Here is a 17,577-nt window from a genome sequence, read left to right on the forward strand (position 1 = left end):
GAAGGCAGATATCAAGACGTGGGTAGGGTCAAGAGAAAGGGCTCCTCTCTCACAGCACAAGGTATCTCATCACTAATGGGTGTGACGCAGGGTCGCTCATCCTTCTCAACCACAGGGGAAGGTCTTTGGATCAGATCATGCTTCTCTGCAGGGAGCAGCTGGGTGCGGGGAGACTTCGCTATACTTGAGCTCATCACTGCTTTGTCCAAAGCACAGTGGATTAACAAGCAATGGGGTTTGGGCAATAGGAGGTTAGACTTAGTTTAGAACAAAGCAAAACTGATCTTGACAGGAAAGTCATAGATCTCCCGTCACAGGAACAGGGAAGTTATGAGGCTGATTTGTTTTACGGCAGTGAAGCTTTCTAAGATGTCGGGGAACGGGCCCACCCACGCCTGGACTACAATCAATCAGTAAGAAGCTTCACGGCCAAACAGCTCATGCTGACACGCCTGCTCACTCAAGAGCACCCCTACTCACTGGATAGATGATGCTGCAGAGTCGCTCAAAGATGAAGACAGGAGTCCGGTAGTCATCCAGATTGTAGCGCTTGGCGGTCTCGATGCACACAGCCATGAAGGCTTTGGTTTCTGATTCTGTACCTGCCAGAAATCAAAGTGGCCGAGTCAATTAGGTAAGAGCTTCACACACAGAAACCAGGAGGCAGTTCTGAATGGAGTTCCATCACTGACAACTCTTTCTGCCTGGGAAGTCTTTAAATGCCTTACATGGTGATATCAACATTCAACTAGGAAACTGAAGCTGATTTTTACACTGAAACAGTCTACTCAAAGCCTTAATGCCAAGGTCAACACAGCACATCATGGTTAGTGGTGTACAAGTCTGCTCCCTCTCGGAAGTATAACCTCCTTAAGAGAAGGAACTATGCTTTCAACTGAGCATCCCTGCCCAGCACTGGCACTCGAAAATATCAAATGATGATCCAAACTGTATTCCAGTCAAATCAATAGAAGTTGAAGTTTTAAGCTCCATTCTGAAAGATTAGGCAGCCTGCTGTCTTTAAGCCAAAGAGACAACTTTAAGACAGAGGAGGAGGAGGAAGAAATATGCTCTTTAAAATTAAAAATCCAACTGACAAAGCCACAAGCCATCTCAGCAAGGCCTGATGAAAACAATATCGAGAAGAACTTCCACTCCTGGCACGAAGCAGACTATATATATTCCCTGACTTACTCCCCACTCCTCAGCACTTAAAAATAACTTTAAATATGTAATAAAGAATCATCAGGGAACCGCCACACTAGCAAAGAAAAATCAAAAGCTAAACTGAGTCCAGGGAAGTTAACAGAACAATGAGGCTGGTTTTTGCCTTGGTCTTTGGTGTCCAGGATTTGAGAGCCATATGCAAAGCCCCAAATTGTGCAGAGTGAGGAGTCTAGCAGGACACACGTCCCCACATATGTAAATTTGGTCCCCTGAAAGAGCTACACCTTTGATGGAAGGAGTACACTACAGATAACCCTCCCTTCCCCCAAGCAAATTACTGAGAGGAAATTATCTTCCTTTAGTATTTGGCATTGAGTGTGTGTGTGTGGGGGGGGGGGGGGGGGGAGGAACCTATGAGAGATGCCCTGACACGCTGCCTCTTGCAGGGGCTCAGCCAGGGTCACAGCACTTACTGCTGTCACCTGAAAGTCACACGGCACTAAGGCGGCCCCTGAGATGGCAGACGCCTCACAGAAGCAGCCACAAATGCCCTCTGGAGAAACCCATCTTTGACTTGGGTCCTAACAAATTTCTAGAAATAAAGTCCAAAACTGGAGCTCCCAGCCAAGAACCACAAAATACAAAGACTGGAAGGCACCATAAGCAACAGCCAGAGTAACAAATTACAACATCAGATCCATATATATTTCAAATTCTACAATTACCAGACACAGAAACATGTGTGAGATGTTTAAAGACAAAAGAGAGATGGGAAATGTGAGTAAAAGAAGAGACTGTAAAGTCTACTAGAACTATAAGAACTCAATGGGTAGATTAAGCAAATCATACACATGAAGAAAACGTTTATGAACTGAATAAAAGCTAATGAAATTATTCAAAATCAGCAAAAGATAAAATGCGAGGAACTATGGAAGGGAGGTGAGAGACACTGGCGACAGAGTGGAATTCCACAAGGAAAAGGGGAAATGGACAAGCCATTAATGAGGTAAAGGCTAAGAATTTTCCAGAACCAATGAAACACCAATCTGAGAACACTTGACTTTTTTGTGCTCTATGAGCTCAATATAAAAAGTCCAAACAAACTGTGCCCAGCTCTGGAATTTAAAAGCCCCAAGAACGAATACTTGAGAAGAATCTCTTCTTTCCTCAACTGTATGTAGGGAGACATTTGCCGCCCATTCTCAGGCTCTGCGGGCCTTGAGGGAAATCAGACTAAGGCACCAAGGCGGACTCGGGAGACAGGAGGCCCACGCTGGGCAGGGCTACCTGTGGTCATGTCCTCCAGCATCTCTAGCAGCATATCCTGGGTCTCGTCGATGAGCTTGGTCCTCTGCACCACCAGCTTCCGCAAGCACAGGTACCCGTTCAACACGGTGCCTACCAAACGACTCTTAAAGTGCCTTTTGATGGATTCCACCTCAACAAAGGAGGAGAGAAGGCCTGTGGAAACAGGAAAAAATTGGTGCAAGGCTCTGGGTATGAATGTAAGCAAGAAATGTTTGCGTCTTCAAAAGATCAATGAGCAACTCAAAAGCAGGGAAAAACTATCTCTGTGCTTGCATGGAACAGGCCCAGGGAACTGGCCAACTGCAGACTGGCACTGGGAAGTGTGCCCCGTGGATGAGGAGCATTAATGCAGGGCTCCTATCTGCACCTTGGTCAGCACAGGAGGGGAGAGTCAAGCCCAGCAACCAAAGAACAAAGCGTCAGGCCCAAACTAGAGTCAAGGTCCAAAAAAGATAGGCAGGCACCCCTCACAGTACCTGTGAGACTTTTGAGGGCATAGCCCTGCTGCAGATCAGTACTCAGGGTGGCCTCCTCCAGGGCTAGCAAGCGCGCAATTTCCTAAACAGAATGATAAGCACAGTGAGTGTGAAGGCCTGGCAAGGACAGTCGCCTCCACCACTGGCCCAGGAGTTGGCAGCACCAGACACTCCACAGGGGCCGACGCTGTGGTCTACAAGCCCTCTCCAACTAGGACTCTGCAGGATTCCTTTCCCAGGACAGTCACTAGGATGTCAAGGACTTGCTTACAAATTAGCCACCACCTAAACGCCCCCTATAGAATGCTACATCTCTGCGACAAATATAATACAGTCATAAAAACATTTTCAGCTATTTTTACTAAAATGGAATACCATGAATTCTATCAGAGAATGCGTACACTGAAAGGAGAATTAGGGAGAGGTCCCCGGGCTGGGTGAAGGATACCTTGGTGATGAGGTTGCCCACATAGGGCAGAACTCCCCGCGCTGCCAGGTAGACCTTCCAGTGAGCTGAGCTGATGAGCTTCTGGTAGAGAGCCAGGTACTCGGCGGCACACTCCCCGGCCACACTCAGTTCATCTAGGTAACTGCCCCGAGAGACAGCAGTGTGAGGAGGCTCGGTGCACCAACAATTCTAACAGCCCCTTTCTTCACATCTCCTGCTGTCTTCTCCCCACCCCCGCCCTTTCCTCTAAAAGATGGAGGGCAGGCACTCAAGAAAACCCCAAACTTCCCACTTTGGAACCCCAACACTTGTAAGAACTCAGAGCACAAGTCAGGAAATGCAATAAGAAAACCACTAAGGGCATGAAACAACAAGCATGGAAAAGTACACAATGGTTATGCAGGCAGCGAGACTGCAGTTACAGAATCACTGTAAGGCAGGCCCCACATACTTAGTGCCACAACGTGGGCTCTGGAATTGTACTGCCTGGTTTCAAATCATGTGTTCTGGCAGATCAGCTAATTAAGCCCTTCAAGCCTGTGCTGCTTAAGTGAGGACTAAGTGAGGAAATGCAGGCTGGTGCATGCAGCATTCAGTGAACACCAGCTGCTGCTGCTGCGCTCACCACAGCTTTTAATGCCTCTGTGTTCCGTGATCTTCACAGGGAACAGGTGGTTCCAGACCCCAGTGTGCCCCCTCAGCCTGGACTACAGATTCCCCCGGGAAAGAGGGAGAGGCTAGATGAAGTCTGAGCACCCTCCCACCCCACCCCAATGGTATACCTGGTGAGAAGGTCGAGGACCTGCTGCTTGCGGCTGGGAATGGTGGCCAGAGCTTCCACAATGGTGCAGGCTGCCTGCCGCGCAGCCTGCGTCGCCGGCGTGAAGAGCACCTACAGGCCACGGGAGAGAAGCCTGGCTCAGGAACAGCCCATCTCAACAGACCCCAGCCACCCATCAACCTCCACTTATCCAGAAGTCTGGCACCTCTTCAGAACCAGGTTCAAGGTAAAAAAATCACCAGCTAACATAAGATTTGACTAGTGCAGACTAGGAAAGAGGCTGCTTAGGAGCTGCTTCTCTTGGAGATCTTCTCCACCAAGTAATTTGGAGAAGGCATCTAAGATGATGAACCGTGGTAAAAGAGAAGCCGGTATTCTCCTCTGCAAAGTCTCCCACAGGGGACACCTACATGCGGAGCACTTACGGGCTATGTAAACCAAGTCTCTCTTATTTTATGTATCAGCTGACAAGCAGATGCTCTAAAACTTAACTGTTCTACATTTAGTCTTTTAAAACATCAGCTAGAAAGGCCAGGGGCAGGACAACAGAAGATGGAGAAAAGCGGAGCACAGGCAGTGAGCCCAGTAGCACCGAGTGGTCGGGGAGGAGAGCAGAGAGCAGACAAGCTGCGGAGACTCCTGATCTGACCAGCCCGCCACAGGACACTACTCTACCTCCTATCTGAAAGGAAGCAAGAACAGCCAAGAGAAAGCCGAGCAGCCTGTGCGGGGGCAGCCACACACGCTCAGGATCGGGTGCTCGCTCACCTGCCGCAGCCAGTTGTTGTGGCCCAGCTTGAGATCCAAGGGGGAGGTCCTCTTCCCCCGGCGACTCAGGAACTGCTTCCACCTCCACACGTACTTCTCAGTCAAGTAGAGGTGGCGGAGCTCTGATTTGCTGGAGGACTTCCCGTTGCCATCTAAACCTGCCAGGCAAAGGGGTGCAGGGAGGGGTAAGGAAAGTACTAGAAAAGGGGGAGGGGCACTGCAGGGCTCTCAGATCAGGGGTAGGACTGACAGATGCACCTCTAATAGGAAGACACTTCTTCCAGGCTTCATACGATGCTTTGGGGTCTCTCTTGAGCCACAGCTGAGCCTGGGCATGGATCTCATTGCAGTATGGCTTCACCGTCGTGAGGGCCTCAACAGGAACATCCTAGAGGAGACAGGACAGGGTGACAGTCTCTGCGAGCACACCTGAGCCAGTGCTGCAGCACCATGGCACTGACGCCCCAAGGAGACACCAGCAACGGGCAAGAAAATCAGAAGGAACAACATTCCCATCTTTCATGCTCAAATACATGCTCCCACTAAAGCACTCTGACCCAGCCTGGCAGCAGCCTCTCGACGCTGAGCTTTAAGGTGTCCAACCTTAGCAGCACAGCTAAGATGTAGCTGGCTTCCTACAGACCATCCTAGAGCCACACACACTAGCTCCTATTCCAAGGCTGATCTGCAGTTTCCCAAACATGCAATTTCAAGGGTCCCTGAGAACACCCATAAGCATAGAGCCCTTAGTAACCAGAACCCACCTCCAGCTAGTGGATTTTACACTTTTTGGCCTCAAACTCTCATACCACTTGAGGACTCTAAAGAGCTTTAAATATTTACTTTATTAAAAATAAAGGCTGAGAAATTCTTAAAATGTTCAGTGAAGGCAGTGTTGGTGACCCCCAAATGAGTTCAGGAAGAGGCTGTTAGGAGGCAGGGCCCAGGCTGGTGGGGCATGAGCCTCTGTTCTTCCCTCTTAGACCCCAGCTTGGCCCAGTACCTTGTTCTTCTTGCTGGTTGGAGCAGGTGGTTTAATCAGCTTCTGCAAGATCCGCAGGCACATGAGGGTAATGTTCTCAACAACCACAGGAGTCTTAATGTTCACAGCCATGAGGAAAAGACTGAGCGCTGGGAATGGGAAGGATAACAGTCACAGCCAGAAAACTCCCCCGACCTGTCCTGCCAGGTTGGCCAAGCATAGTTTACCCTGCTTCTCTCCTCCGTGGCCAGGACTGCACCTTTCCCCGCTCCAAAAACCTCCTAGCCAGATGTTCCCTAAACTCACCACAGCGCAGCCGGAGCTCCCAGCAGCTGTCCTCCTTTGAGATTGAATCCGTCAGCAACAGCATTTCGTACTGAAGGCTACTTGCCTGAAAGGCCAAGAGACATGAGTAGAGAAGGCTCTGAAGGGTCAGTCCCAGGTCTGGGGCTGATGATCTGGAGACTCAGAACTAAAAACATCCACTCCAAGTGGCAATACCAGAGGAAGGGGAGAAGACTCTTGTACGTACAGCCCATCACCCATTTCTCCTTCCCTAAGAAATGGGCTTGACCTGGGAAAATCATCTAAGATGTGAGCTCTGCAAAGGGGCTGCTCCTCCCTCTGCCATCACAGAAGCCCGCCGTGAGGAAGCCCAGGAAACGTGGGGAGTCAGAGGGGAAGCTGGCCTGCTCACCAGATCAGGATTGGCCCAGTGGCCCTTCAGGGCTGTGGAGACTTTGCCAATAATCAGGTCATTCATTTGCTGAGTGGCTTCTGGATTATCTCTGGGGAAGCAAAGAAATAGTCCTGTTATTCACCCATCAGTTGGGTCTCTCCTCTCCACGTGAAGGAGCCTAGGCAGAAGGAAATCAATGGTCTTCCATGGGCAAGACTAAAGTTCCAGCCTCACACACCCCTGCATTATGAAAAGGTCCATCACAGTGCCCAGTCAGGCACTGAGAGAAGAGCAGCATCAACATCCGGGCCAGTCTCTCCCCGATCGGCTGCAGACTGCAGAGGCCCCAGGCACTACTGGGCGTATCACAGAGTCCAATACCTCTCTCAGCCGTGGCCACATCTCTTTCCTCACTGCCTTCTGCCTCCACCACTTTCCCTGTCTGTGCTCATCGGTAAACAAGTCTACATGAGTGATAGCAAAAAGCACATATTCTCTCGTGTCTTTGCTTCCCAAAACATTCTGAGTAAAGTCCCTAGCGAGCTCTCACTGATTCTCCCTCCCTCTGCTCCCCATGGTGTCCTTCACCCCACTCCACCTTGCTTTTCCCAACAATGCCCACACCATCCCTCAGGTCCCCTGCTGTTTTCAATGCATGCCACCCTCGTCTTCAACGTCTGCCTGGATCATCCCATTACATGATACAGGTCTCTGTGCAAGTCTGGCCCCTCCCTTGACCGTGTCACCTTGAGCAGCAGCCCCTCCATAATCAAGGCCCATCAGCTTCACTTCTCTTCACTTCTCAAGAGAAGTGAAGCTGAACTACTGAACTACTCTTAGTTTCCCGATGTTGTACTTGCAATGAAGGATCTGTTACTTCTCCCCATCTAGACAGTAGGGGACAGAGGGTAGGGACTGTTCCATTTACCACTATTTTTCAGAGTCTAGAACAATGCCTGGCATTCAGTAGATGCTCAGTAAATACTTGTTAATTTGGTGAATAAAAAATACAGCAAGAAGTATTTACCGACCACCAGCATGTTCCAGAAATCTATGGCACAAGCTCATTAAATAAATCCAGACATGGGCTTCCCTGGTGACGCAGTGGCTGAGCACTGGGTTGCGAAGCTGCCCGCAGCCTCTGCAGCGCCGGTTCGATCCCCGGCCGCCACCGGAGAGGGTCCCACATGGCGCGCGGACCTCTCCTGCCGCCCACTGCTCCCCTCAGCAGTGTATTTCATCAGTCTGCCTGTTCTGCAACCCACTCTGGCTCTGGTGAATTCTCTCACCCTCTGGTGAATTCTGACTGTACCCAGTGCTTGTATAAATAAATAAATAAATCTTTTAATTAATAAATAAACAGATAAATCCAAACAGCTCTGGGTATCTGGCACAGGCTAAGTGCCCCACCAAACTGAGTTATTACTTACACGAACTATTTCATTCCACCCTCACCATAGCCTTTTATATGTTTACCATTATCAGTGTTTTTCAGATGAAGAAAATTTAGGCTCAGAGAAGTGGAGTAATTGGTCCAAGGCACACGGACACAGTACCGGGCTGGGTCTCTCTGGCCCACAGTTCACCCTTAATCACTAGGCTTTTCTGTCTTCTTTCATGTGAGTCCAGTCACTCCCTCCCCTCCCTCACCAGCACTCAGGGAATCTCACTGGAACTGCTCTTAGTCTCCCTTTATCCACAGGGGATACATTTCAAGACCCCAGGAAGCCTGAAGCCACAGTTAATACTGAACACTACTATAAACTATGCTTTCCCTATACATACTTATGATAAAGTTTAATTTATGAATCTGACATAGTAAGAGAATGACAGTATCAATTCATTAAATCAAACCGTTACAGCAATATACTGTAATAAAGGTACGAGACTGTGGTGTTTCCTCCATCCCCAGTCAAAAGAGTGTCTGAAGAACATGTAATATTTTCAGTCGGCAGCTGGCATGGGTGTCTAAAATTGTGGAAAGCAAAACCAGGGGCAACCACTGAACAAGCCAAGACACTAGAATGAAATCGCGTTTCCCACACTCCCCAAGTCTGCTCACCTACGCCCTGGCCATCTTCCCCTTTCGTCTCTACTCTGAACACTGCACCCTCCAGTGCTCCCAGCACCACTGCCGCCACCAACCCCAACAGTAGAGGAAGGAGGGCGCCGGCTCTGACCTAGTGAGGAGGCACATGAGCTGGCGGACCTCCTCCCGCATTGCTGCAGAGCCTCGGCGAAGATTGTAGTCAAAGAGCTCGCGGATAAGGCCCTGGGAGACAAGGATGTGTCTCAGCGCTGGGTTGGAGGCCAGGGCCCGGAGGAGAGTGATGCAGTGTTCCGTGACGGCCGAGGCACAGCCGTAGCACTTGGTGGAGGACGTGTGGCCACAGCCCAGGACAGATAAGGCGCGGTACTGGCTGGCAGTGAAGGTGGGCTGCACGGAGGTTCGGGACGATTTGGTGGCTGCTTCCCTCTGCTGCAGGTCATATTCCAACAACTCTTTGCGTGAGGCAAAGACTTTCTAAGAAGAAATCAAGACAAATGGGAAAGAAATGTGCAATTTAAACTAAGGAGAAAGAGAAAGTTAACTGGAAAACTAGCTTTGGTTTAAAATAAAAACTTTATGTGCATCATATAATTTAAGCTTCTTGGTAGCTCTGCCTAGTAGTATGTTGTTCCCATGTTACAGAGGAAACAAGCTGAGGGTTTGGCGTGACCCAGATGTGAGAGGCAGAGTCAGAACTCAGTCTCTGCTGGCAGACACACGCCCTTAACTCCCAAATGAGAAACAAAGGCAGAGGTCAGAACAGGCACACGCTGGCAGTTGGGGGGGGGGGGGGCAGGCCAAGAGACTGGCTCCTCTGTTGTCTGACCCAGCCTCTGTGCCATGGCAATCAGAGCTGTAAGGTTCCATCCACCATACACCCCATGCTGGCTGAGTGGAATGGGGGTGCCCTACACTTCGAGCCTGCAAACAGGGCTTATTGGAAAACAAGGCACCCAATTTTTTTTTTAAACCAGTAACCTCTCTCCTAAAAGATAGGTGGTTAATGGTCCAAAAAAACCCAGTTTAATAATTACCCCCACTACTCTCAGTATTCTGCTTCTCTACCGCACACCAGAGCTGTGATGCGGGCCCTTCAGCTGGGCGGGCAAGGGCAGCGCCCAAGAGCTGAACTGCTGGCTGAGAGCGCAGGACTACTATGAAAACTATATCAGTGACACTCAAGGCGCATACTCTAAAGCTACTCTCGTCTCACTACCTGGATGATTTTGGAGAGTTCATCGAAAGAGTTCTTGCAATCTCCACAGTACTCCTGGGCCAACTGCAGGATGTACCGATTCACGCTGGCAGAAGTGGAACTGATGCCCCCAGCCGTGCCCGAGTCATCCTGCAAACCAAGAGGTAAGGGGTCAGCCAACTGCCATCGTTCTCCCCCCGGGGACAGTCTTTGTTCCTGAATCAGATCTAGTGCCCTCTCGACAGGCCCCTTCCGGCCCAGGGTTACCTGTGGCTTCTCAGGAGCTGCCTCGTTGACTTTGCAGAGCAGGTTCTCCAGCTGCGGCCGATGTCCCATCAGCTGATGGTACACCCGGTCTGCTTTGTCCAGCAGTGTGTTGATGTTGGAAACCGCCTAGGCAGGACAGGAGTGAGGGCTTTCAGCATGAAGACTTCCCTGAGGAAACTGAACTGCTAGCCATCTACTGAAATGTTTCCCACACACAGTGCATTTCATGTTGTTTCTATTCCTCACAATAACTCTCTGAAGTGGGTATATTATTTTCAGTAATATGCTGTGGGCACATAGCGAGAATACAATACACACATAACATACAATGCTGAGGAAAAAAAAGAGTTTTTGTCACACAGTATTAGGGAACACAGCTGATACGGAACAGCGGTCCTGAGTGCAGAGCTACCTGGTCCTCTGCGTCCCCGTGCTACTTCTGGTAGCTGCCCCAAGAGGTCCCCTCTTCTCATTCTCCTCTAACACATCCCTCCAAGACAAGCTAATATTAGCCAACAGCTTCAAGGTAAGTCATCCAACTTCTTTCTGCCTTTCCAAATCCAAAGGTATTGGCCCCTTGAATGCATTACCAACAAAGCCAGCAATCCATGCCAGCCTTACACTGTTATCTGCTCCCTCGCCAAAACTGCGCCCTGAAAATAATGCTCAACTGAGAATGACTTCACCTACTCTGCCCCAAGTTCAGATCACTGCCCTGTAACCAGGCTGGCTCTGGCCTCACCTTCTTCCGGTCTTCTTCATTCTCAATGGGATCCACTGCACAGCAAGGCTTGGCATAGAGCATGAAGTCGAAGCGAGCATATTTACAGAAGCCACAGGCATTACAGAGGAAGGGGTCCTTCTCGTCATAGTTGATGGACCTGAAGAACCAAAGGGTTTGTGTCAGAAGGAGCAGAAGTTTGGTGGGGTCAGGGCCCTGTGGAGACGAACCCTGCCACATCTATGCTTTGGCAACTAGTGTAGGCACCACCAGAGGGACAATAACGAACAGGCCAGGAAGACTCAAGCAACCAGTTAATAAGAAAGACTCAGAACTAAACTAAGGACTTCTTCTATCCCTTGCCCCACCACAGGATAGCCAAGTGCGTGTGTGCACACCAACACACACATACACACCCCCCCACTCATCTTCTTCCCTCCCCCTCTCTCTTTAGACTTCATTTCTTTAATCTTCTAATTATTTTTGGACACAGGCTCTAAAATTGCCCAAACGGAGACTCCTGGGAAAAACACAAGGATTGGACATGGCGCAGGCCTGGGTGACAACACTCACGTACCGGCATTTGTGACACTGATAAACATTTTCTCCGCAGTTGCCGCAGACCCCCGGATTGGCGGGAACTGAGGCACTACAGCGTGGGCACTGCAGGGTCTCTGAAGAGGCCTGGTAGTTTTCATAGAAGTCCGCAAATTCAATCATCAGGTTAGAGGCCACAATGGGCAGGGGGAGGTCGATCTTCACCTCTGTCTGCCCAGGGGTCAGCTGAACCTTCTTGGCCTTATGCCAGCGAGCCGGCCTAGGAGAGATAGTGTCAGATAGAAAGGCGGGGGGTCCCTGAGAGCCTCTCATTTAACCCTCAGGGATGGCAGCCTGATGAGACTGTCCAAAGACTGTCCAAAGTATTTTATTAAAGGGCCTCCCCGGTGGTGCAGTGGGTTGAGCACAGCGCTGTGAAGCTGTCCGCAGCCTCTGCAGCACGGGTTCAATTCCCGGCCAGCCAGGGAGATTCCTACAAGGCGCAGCAGACCTCTTCTTTAGCACCCGCTGCTCCCCTCAGCAGTGTATTTCAGTGGTCTGCCTGTTCTGCTCCCTGCTCTGTCTCTGGTGAATCCTCTCACCCTCCTACAGGCCTCTGGCCTGTACCCCAGCTCTTGTATAAAAATGAATAAATCTTTGGAGAAAAAAAAAAATTATTTTACTAAGGCAATGAAGTGTCTACTCTCAAGAAAGAAATCTGACAAACAAATTAGGTTGCTACCTAATTCTGAAAGAAATGTTACTACTGCCCTTTCTCTGTAAAATAAGTAGAGTTCATATCAAGTGCTAAGATGTTATATATGGTAACTTTTGAGATTCCAGAAAACAACATAAGTAAGTATCAAGTAAAGACATTATTCCAAAAGCACAGCACACCGAAGCCTGTAACCCAAGGTACAGTGCTGACAACTGCACTAAGTTCCCATCACAGCCACCACCTTGAAAGGATGAAACTCAGGCTGCCATGGAGAGGCAGAATGCCATGCCAGGATGTGAACCAAGTGCCAACAGAGTCAGGAAAAAAGGTGCGTCATAATTTAGAAGTAACTGTATTCATGCAATCAGAGCAAAAATTATTGAGCACTTACTATGTGCTAGCCTGCTCCCAGCACTTTATATGTGCTAACTCATTAACCCTTAAACTAACATCGTGTATGTGAATTTATCTCCATTTTGCAGCTGAGGACACAGAAACTGCAGACCTTCCCCAAGGTCGAAGAGACAGGCAGTGGAGCCGGGACTGAGAGCCTCACTAGGAGCCGTGCTAACTACACAGCAGAAGCCAAATCTACCTCCTCCAGAAGGAAAAGTGTTTTCCCAATGAACAGCTTCAATTTACAGGTTACCAATGTGAACTCTGCTTTTCAAAGGAGGAAAACTGGCCTTAAACAGAAGTCCTGGTGGCCATTTGTTGACAGACTTTATTCTCATGGAATAACAGCAACACTTTCAAATCTTAACATTCAAGTAGCATCTATGTCTGTGTTCTCTAACAGCACTGCCTGGGACTTCAACCAGAGAGCTGTGGCGTGAAAGCCAACAACCACAACCCATGCCAGGGTCCTCTCTGGCCCACATGGCCGGCTCACATCTAGACAGTGGGACGTGAAAGCCAGGAAGAGCCAACATAACAAATATAGAGGAAAAGCACCAGGCAGAAAAGGAAGGAATGTGGACTAAAGAAGCTTCCTGAGAAGTATACGTCCTGCTCTGTGAGCAAGGGAAGCGCTGTCTCAATCCAAGAAATGATAACTTTTCCCAACATATGTTTTATATGGAAGTGTAACCGCTCTGGTGGAAAGCCTGGAGCCCTCTCACTTAGTTTCCTCTCTCCCGAGGCAGGTTGCTGAACAGCAGCCGCAGGTCCCTCAGGCTCACTACATCATTGACAACGAGCTCCAGTAGCACCCTCGGGAGCTGGTGTTCCAAGGTGATCCCTCAGTCACGACTGAGTAGAGTAAGAGGACACAGTGGGCCTCTGGGGAGGTGCTGCTTTACCTGAGCTAGCAACCAAAGCCAACAACTGGTGCTGAGTCTTACAAGCCTGCCGCCCACCCCCAAGTCTGAAAAGCACGTACTTGTTTTTCAACTCCACGATGGCCTGCACAGTTCGGTTGTTGTAATAGAGGTTGATGGTTCGCACCATCTTAGTTCGTTTCAGGTCCCCAATTTTCACTGTCACTTTGCTGATGGTGTGGCTGCCAATGAGCTTCACAACCTGCTGGGTGGTGGTGTACCGTGTGTCCACTTTAATGGAAGAAAGCTTGATATACTAAACACAAGAGCACACACAAAAAACACTGTATTAGTTCAGGGCTAAAGTCTCATCCTGCCTTCTTCAAAATTCATCAAAGCAACCAACTCTTTTTCCATGGATGAATACTTAGGGTAACAAGAGTGGCAGGTAAGGACTCATGCCACTGATGAACAGCCACTTAGGAGAGGACACCTATGCAGTAATTATCAGTCTCTAAAGCAAGAAACCCGCTGGCCCTCTAAGCCCCAGGACTGTCCACATTCCAGATGTCACTTACACAAAACGGCACTTCTGGATTATTACACACGAGACAGGGATCACTCTCCAGGTAATAGCCATCAAACTCCACTAAGCCAGACAAGGTGCTAGGGAAGAAATCAGTCTCAGCATAAAGAAGTTTTCACTGTGAAAGCACAGCTTTTCACAAAGTAGTCATGAAAAAGCCATGGTTCAAATCCCCCCAAATTCCACCCCGGAGTACACAGAGAATGTGAGAAAGCCCAACAGGGTCTAGAAGTCACAGGAAAGAATTTCAGCTCATTGACCATAGACATTTATGATTTCTGAGCTGTCCTGAGGTCAATGGAAACCTAAAAAGTTAAGTTAAAACCTGACTCTAAGAGTCACAATTTTTTTCTAAAAACCACTGAATTTTAAAATAGATAAGTTTGATGGCATATCAACCATAGTTCAATAAAGTCGGGAGGTGGGGGGAGGTAAGATTAAGCCAGAGAAATGATAAATTGTCAGCTTAGCCAATGCTATCCAATGTGTTTTTTGGAAACACAGTCGTGTTATATAAACTAAGGGGATTTAGACTCTTGAAACTAGAAACCTTCTGAAGGGACTGCATACCAGACACTTTGAATACCTCCTATATGCAAGAGAGTCAAACATCAACTAGATGGGGACTTACTGATTCACAGGTAAGAGCCTGTCAATGTGGCAATGGCCACTCAGCCCGCTGACTGAGCATCAAATAGGAAAAGGCGGAATGACACTCACTTATAAATGTTGGAGTTGGGGTGGTTGGTGAGAATGTGGTTTTGAGTGCGCAGAATCTCCACTGCCTTCTGTGAATACTCCTTCAGCTACAACAGAAACACCAGAGTTAACGGGGAAGAGGTAAAGTCCTACTGAGGGCTTCTGTCTTCTGCTTTCTAGCTGAGACTGACCCAAAAATACCAGACTTCTCTACCCCCTTTCAAAATCACACAGAGCAGGGTCTAATTCCTAATCACTTAAGGGACTCCACATCCACGATCTTCAGTGGCAGCTCCACCTTTTCAGACACTGGAGGGAGACAATTCTTACTCTTATGGAAAAGCCATGCACTGGTTATCTACCAGCAGAAACCCTTCTGCGTTCATGATCAGGGAGCCAGAGCAGCACCTTCTTTGCCAAGCAAATTTTTGGGCTTTTAAAGATTTATTTATTTATGCACATAAGAGCTGGGGTATATAGGACAGAGGTGCGGGGGGTGGTAAGAAGATTCACCAGAGACAGAGTGGGGAGCAGAACGGGCGGATTGACTGAAATACATTGCTGAGGGGAGCAGCAGGGCAAGACAGGAGAGGTCTGCTGCGTTGTGTGGGTCAGCTCCCTGACTCGTGCTGCAGTAGCTGCAGATAGCTTCATAGTGCTGATGCTTAACCCCTTGCGCCACCAGGGAGGCGCCCCAAGCAAATTTAATGAGTTACTTTTATTTCCCCACTTGCTCACTTAGTGGCTAAGTCAAGTTCAGAATGTACATATTTGCTGATAGAGAGCACTTAAAATAACCTAAAACAGATTTCATATTGCACCTCCTATGTGGGTTGGTCACAATGGACTAACTCAAGGGGGAAACGATTGAATATGGCAAATTCGTTCCATTCACCATAAATCAACTGTTACCTTCTTTTCTGTTTGTGGGGTCTTCAAAGAGAAATATCCTAGTAGATCCACAAACTGGGCAGCCTTACGACCATAGGCTGGGAGCTCTGGCCATATGGACCACATTAGATCTAGTAGAAGCTCCTGCTGCGATTTGTTCGAGTTTCTGTAGACAAACAATTCGTGTTACCAAACAGCAGAGAACCTCCAAGATGGAATAATTACCAATACAGCCCCAGTGTTTTTGTGAGTGTATCTATTTCCCCACAGCTCTGCAGTAAGTCTGAGTGGTTCTTCGGCTCTTCTGACTGTCGCTGCCGCCAGATGTGGCAGCCGGTCCCCTCCCACCTTCGGGAGGTGGTCCACTCCCACCATCCAGCATTTCTCAATGGTAGAAACAGCTTTGTTAGCCTAAGAGGCAAGGCCAGTCACTTTACAAACTATAACTCAGTCTTCTTAGTAAAAAACAGATCACCTCTTGCTTATGGCATCAGTTTAACAACTGAAAAGCAGATAACAATCTAATAGTTAAGAGGACATGGGCTGGTATACTGACATGGTGTCAAGAGTACGCAACGTGAAACCCCGGGAGCTGCATCGCTTGCACTGGTTCCAGATCCACACAGTTTGCCAAAATCAGGCAGGCCCCTACCTGTAGATGTGCAGAGTCAGGCAGTGGGCCTGCCAGCGGACTGAGGAAGAATTGGACTCTAGGAGGAAGCAACGCAGAAACTGGACCAAGGTCTCCTTATCTGCAAATTTGTTCAGTTGGCTCACCAGAGCTGTGCACAGCTGGTCCTCCTGGCTGCCTGAGCTTTCACCTGCAAGAACAGGACAGGGCTGAGACTGAATAGCAAGACATAATCTAGGGTCCTACATCATGCTTCCAGGTGGGCGGGAGGGAAAAAATCTGTCCATTTCTAGAAGTTTTCTACTAAATGGCTATCACTGGAAAACAACTGTTTACTGGGAGACAGAAGGTCTGCCCCAAGTGAAACATATAATAAGCAACCCCAAAAAGCACAGGACAAAGTACCTATAAAGGCCTAGCATTAAATTAAACAGAGTCACACTGGAGGAGGAATTTCCTTTTAAAAGGTCTGCTATCTAAAACAGAGATATGTTACCAGATACCTGCAGAGGCACCTGGAGAACAAGAGAACGTGAGCCACCTCCACTGGCCAGCACGCCCGTCACCTCTCAGCTAGCTGTCCGAGCACCACGGAGAGCAGTGAAGCAGGAAGGCTGCTGCTGTGTGATGGGAAGGGCTGGCTGGGCAGCCTATGTCAACACCCCCAAGGTGCACGCGGAGCACCGTTTCACATCATGCTGACAACCGCTCCACACAGCGGGGGCTAGTATTTTATAGGAGAAACGTGACCTACTAAAATGTTCCATGCACCCTGACTCTCCAGTGCAGTCACACTGCTTATGGTGTCACCTTCCACGCTGCTGAGAAAGAGACCTTACAGGGCCTTTGGCTTTTAGGTCCCCTATATATGAGGATAAAAGACCTTTCCAAACAAGAGACTTTAGTGTTCCAAGGGACGGTCAGAACACAATACACTGGTGACCCAGACGAGAGGGAGACTCTTACCCTCTTTCTCCTTTTCCTTTTCTTCTTTCTTGCTCTTCTTAGTGGATGACTTGGACTGTGTGGCGGCCTGTCCAGAACTGGTGGCCACAGGGGCTGAGGTGGAGGAAGCACTGGAGGAACCTGCCGAGGCCGCCAGTGCAGCGAGCACTTTGCTGCCACACAGTGCACAGGAGAGCAGCTGCAGCAACACGGGGGACACCCCCTCATCCACCAGGAAGCTGACTTGGAGGAGGAAGTACAGGACAGCTGTCGGCAAAGGAGAGAGTGGCTCAGCTCCAAGGCGACCACAGCCAGACTTACATTCGAGGACAGGAGCAACTTCACCATTAAGTCGGACTGCCCTATTCCCACAGGCCTCCTCGTGCACGTTCTCTCTGCTGGATGGTGCCGAGGAGAATAAATACCCTCTGTGGAAACATTTAGCCAGACAGAGACTGGTGGTCCACCC

At 49.0% G+C, this 17,577-nt stretch overlaps 1 protein-coding gene across 1 annotated transcript in view; it reads right to left on the bottom strand.

Annotated features, from left to right (window-relative positions):
- Positions 1 to 17,577, bottom strand: part of UBR4 (ubiquitin protein ligase E3 component n-recognin 4) — a gene marked incomplete at both ends in the record, with an annotated part of 112,579 nt that overhangs the window by 21,755 nt on the left and 73,247 nt on the right. Inside the window, 21 exons of the mRNA XM_084242876.1 lie at positions 481 to 602; positions 2,455 to 2,628; positions 2,952 to 3,033; positions 3,400 to 3,541; positions 4,182 to 4,291; positions 4,949 to 5,106; positions 5,207 to 5,336; positions 5,952 to 6,079; positions 6,237 to 6,321; positions 6,628 to 6,718; positions 8,790 to 9,133; positions 9,876 to 10,004; positions 10,122 to 10,247; positions 10,864 to 11,002; positions 11,420 to 11,659; positions 13,479 to 13,672; positions 13,935 to 14,022; positions 14,663 to 14,748; positions 15,554 to 15,698; positions 16,185 to 16,353; positions 17,130 to 17,375. Coding sequence (XP_084099002.1) covers positions 481 to 602; positions 2,455 to 2,628; positions 2,952 to 3,033; positions 3,400 to 3,541; positions 4,182 to 4,291; positions 4,949 to 5,106; positions 5,207 to 5,336; positions 5,952 to 6,079; positions 6,237 to 6,321; positions 6,628 to 6,718; positions 8,790 to 9,133; positions 9,876 to 10,004; positions 10,122 to 10,247; positions 10,864 to 11,002; positions 11,420 to 11,659; positions 13,479 to 13,672; positions 13,935 to 14,022; positions 14,663 to 14,748; positions 15,554 to 15,698; positions 16,185 to 16,353; positions 17,130 to 17,375 — 3,128 coding nt within the window. The remainder of the gene's footprint in view (positions 1 to 480; positions 603 to 2,454; positions 2,629 to 2,951; positions 3,034 to 3,399; positions 3,542 to 4,181; positions 4,292 to 4,948; positions 5,107 to 5,206; positions 5,337 to 5,951; positions 6,080 to 6,236; positions 6,322 to 6,627; positions 6,719 to 8,789; positions 9,134 to 9,875; positions 10,005 to 10,121; positions 10,248 to 10,863; positions 11,003 to 11,419; positions 11,660 to 13,478; positions 13,673 to 13,934; positions 14,023 to 14,662; positions 14,749 to 15,553; positions 15,699 to 16,184; positions 16,354 to 17,129; positions 17,376 to 17,577) is intronic.

This window comes from Talpa europaea, assembly GCF_964194135.1.
Source record: "Talpa europaea genome assembly, chromosome: 9".
In the NCBI taxonomy this organism is placed as follows: Eukaryota; Metazoa; Chordata; class Mammalia; order Eulipotyphla; family Talpidae; genus Talpa; species Talpa europaea.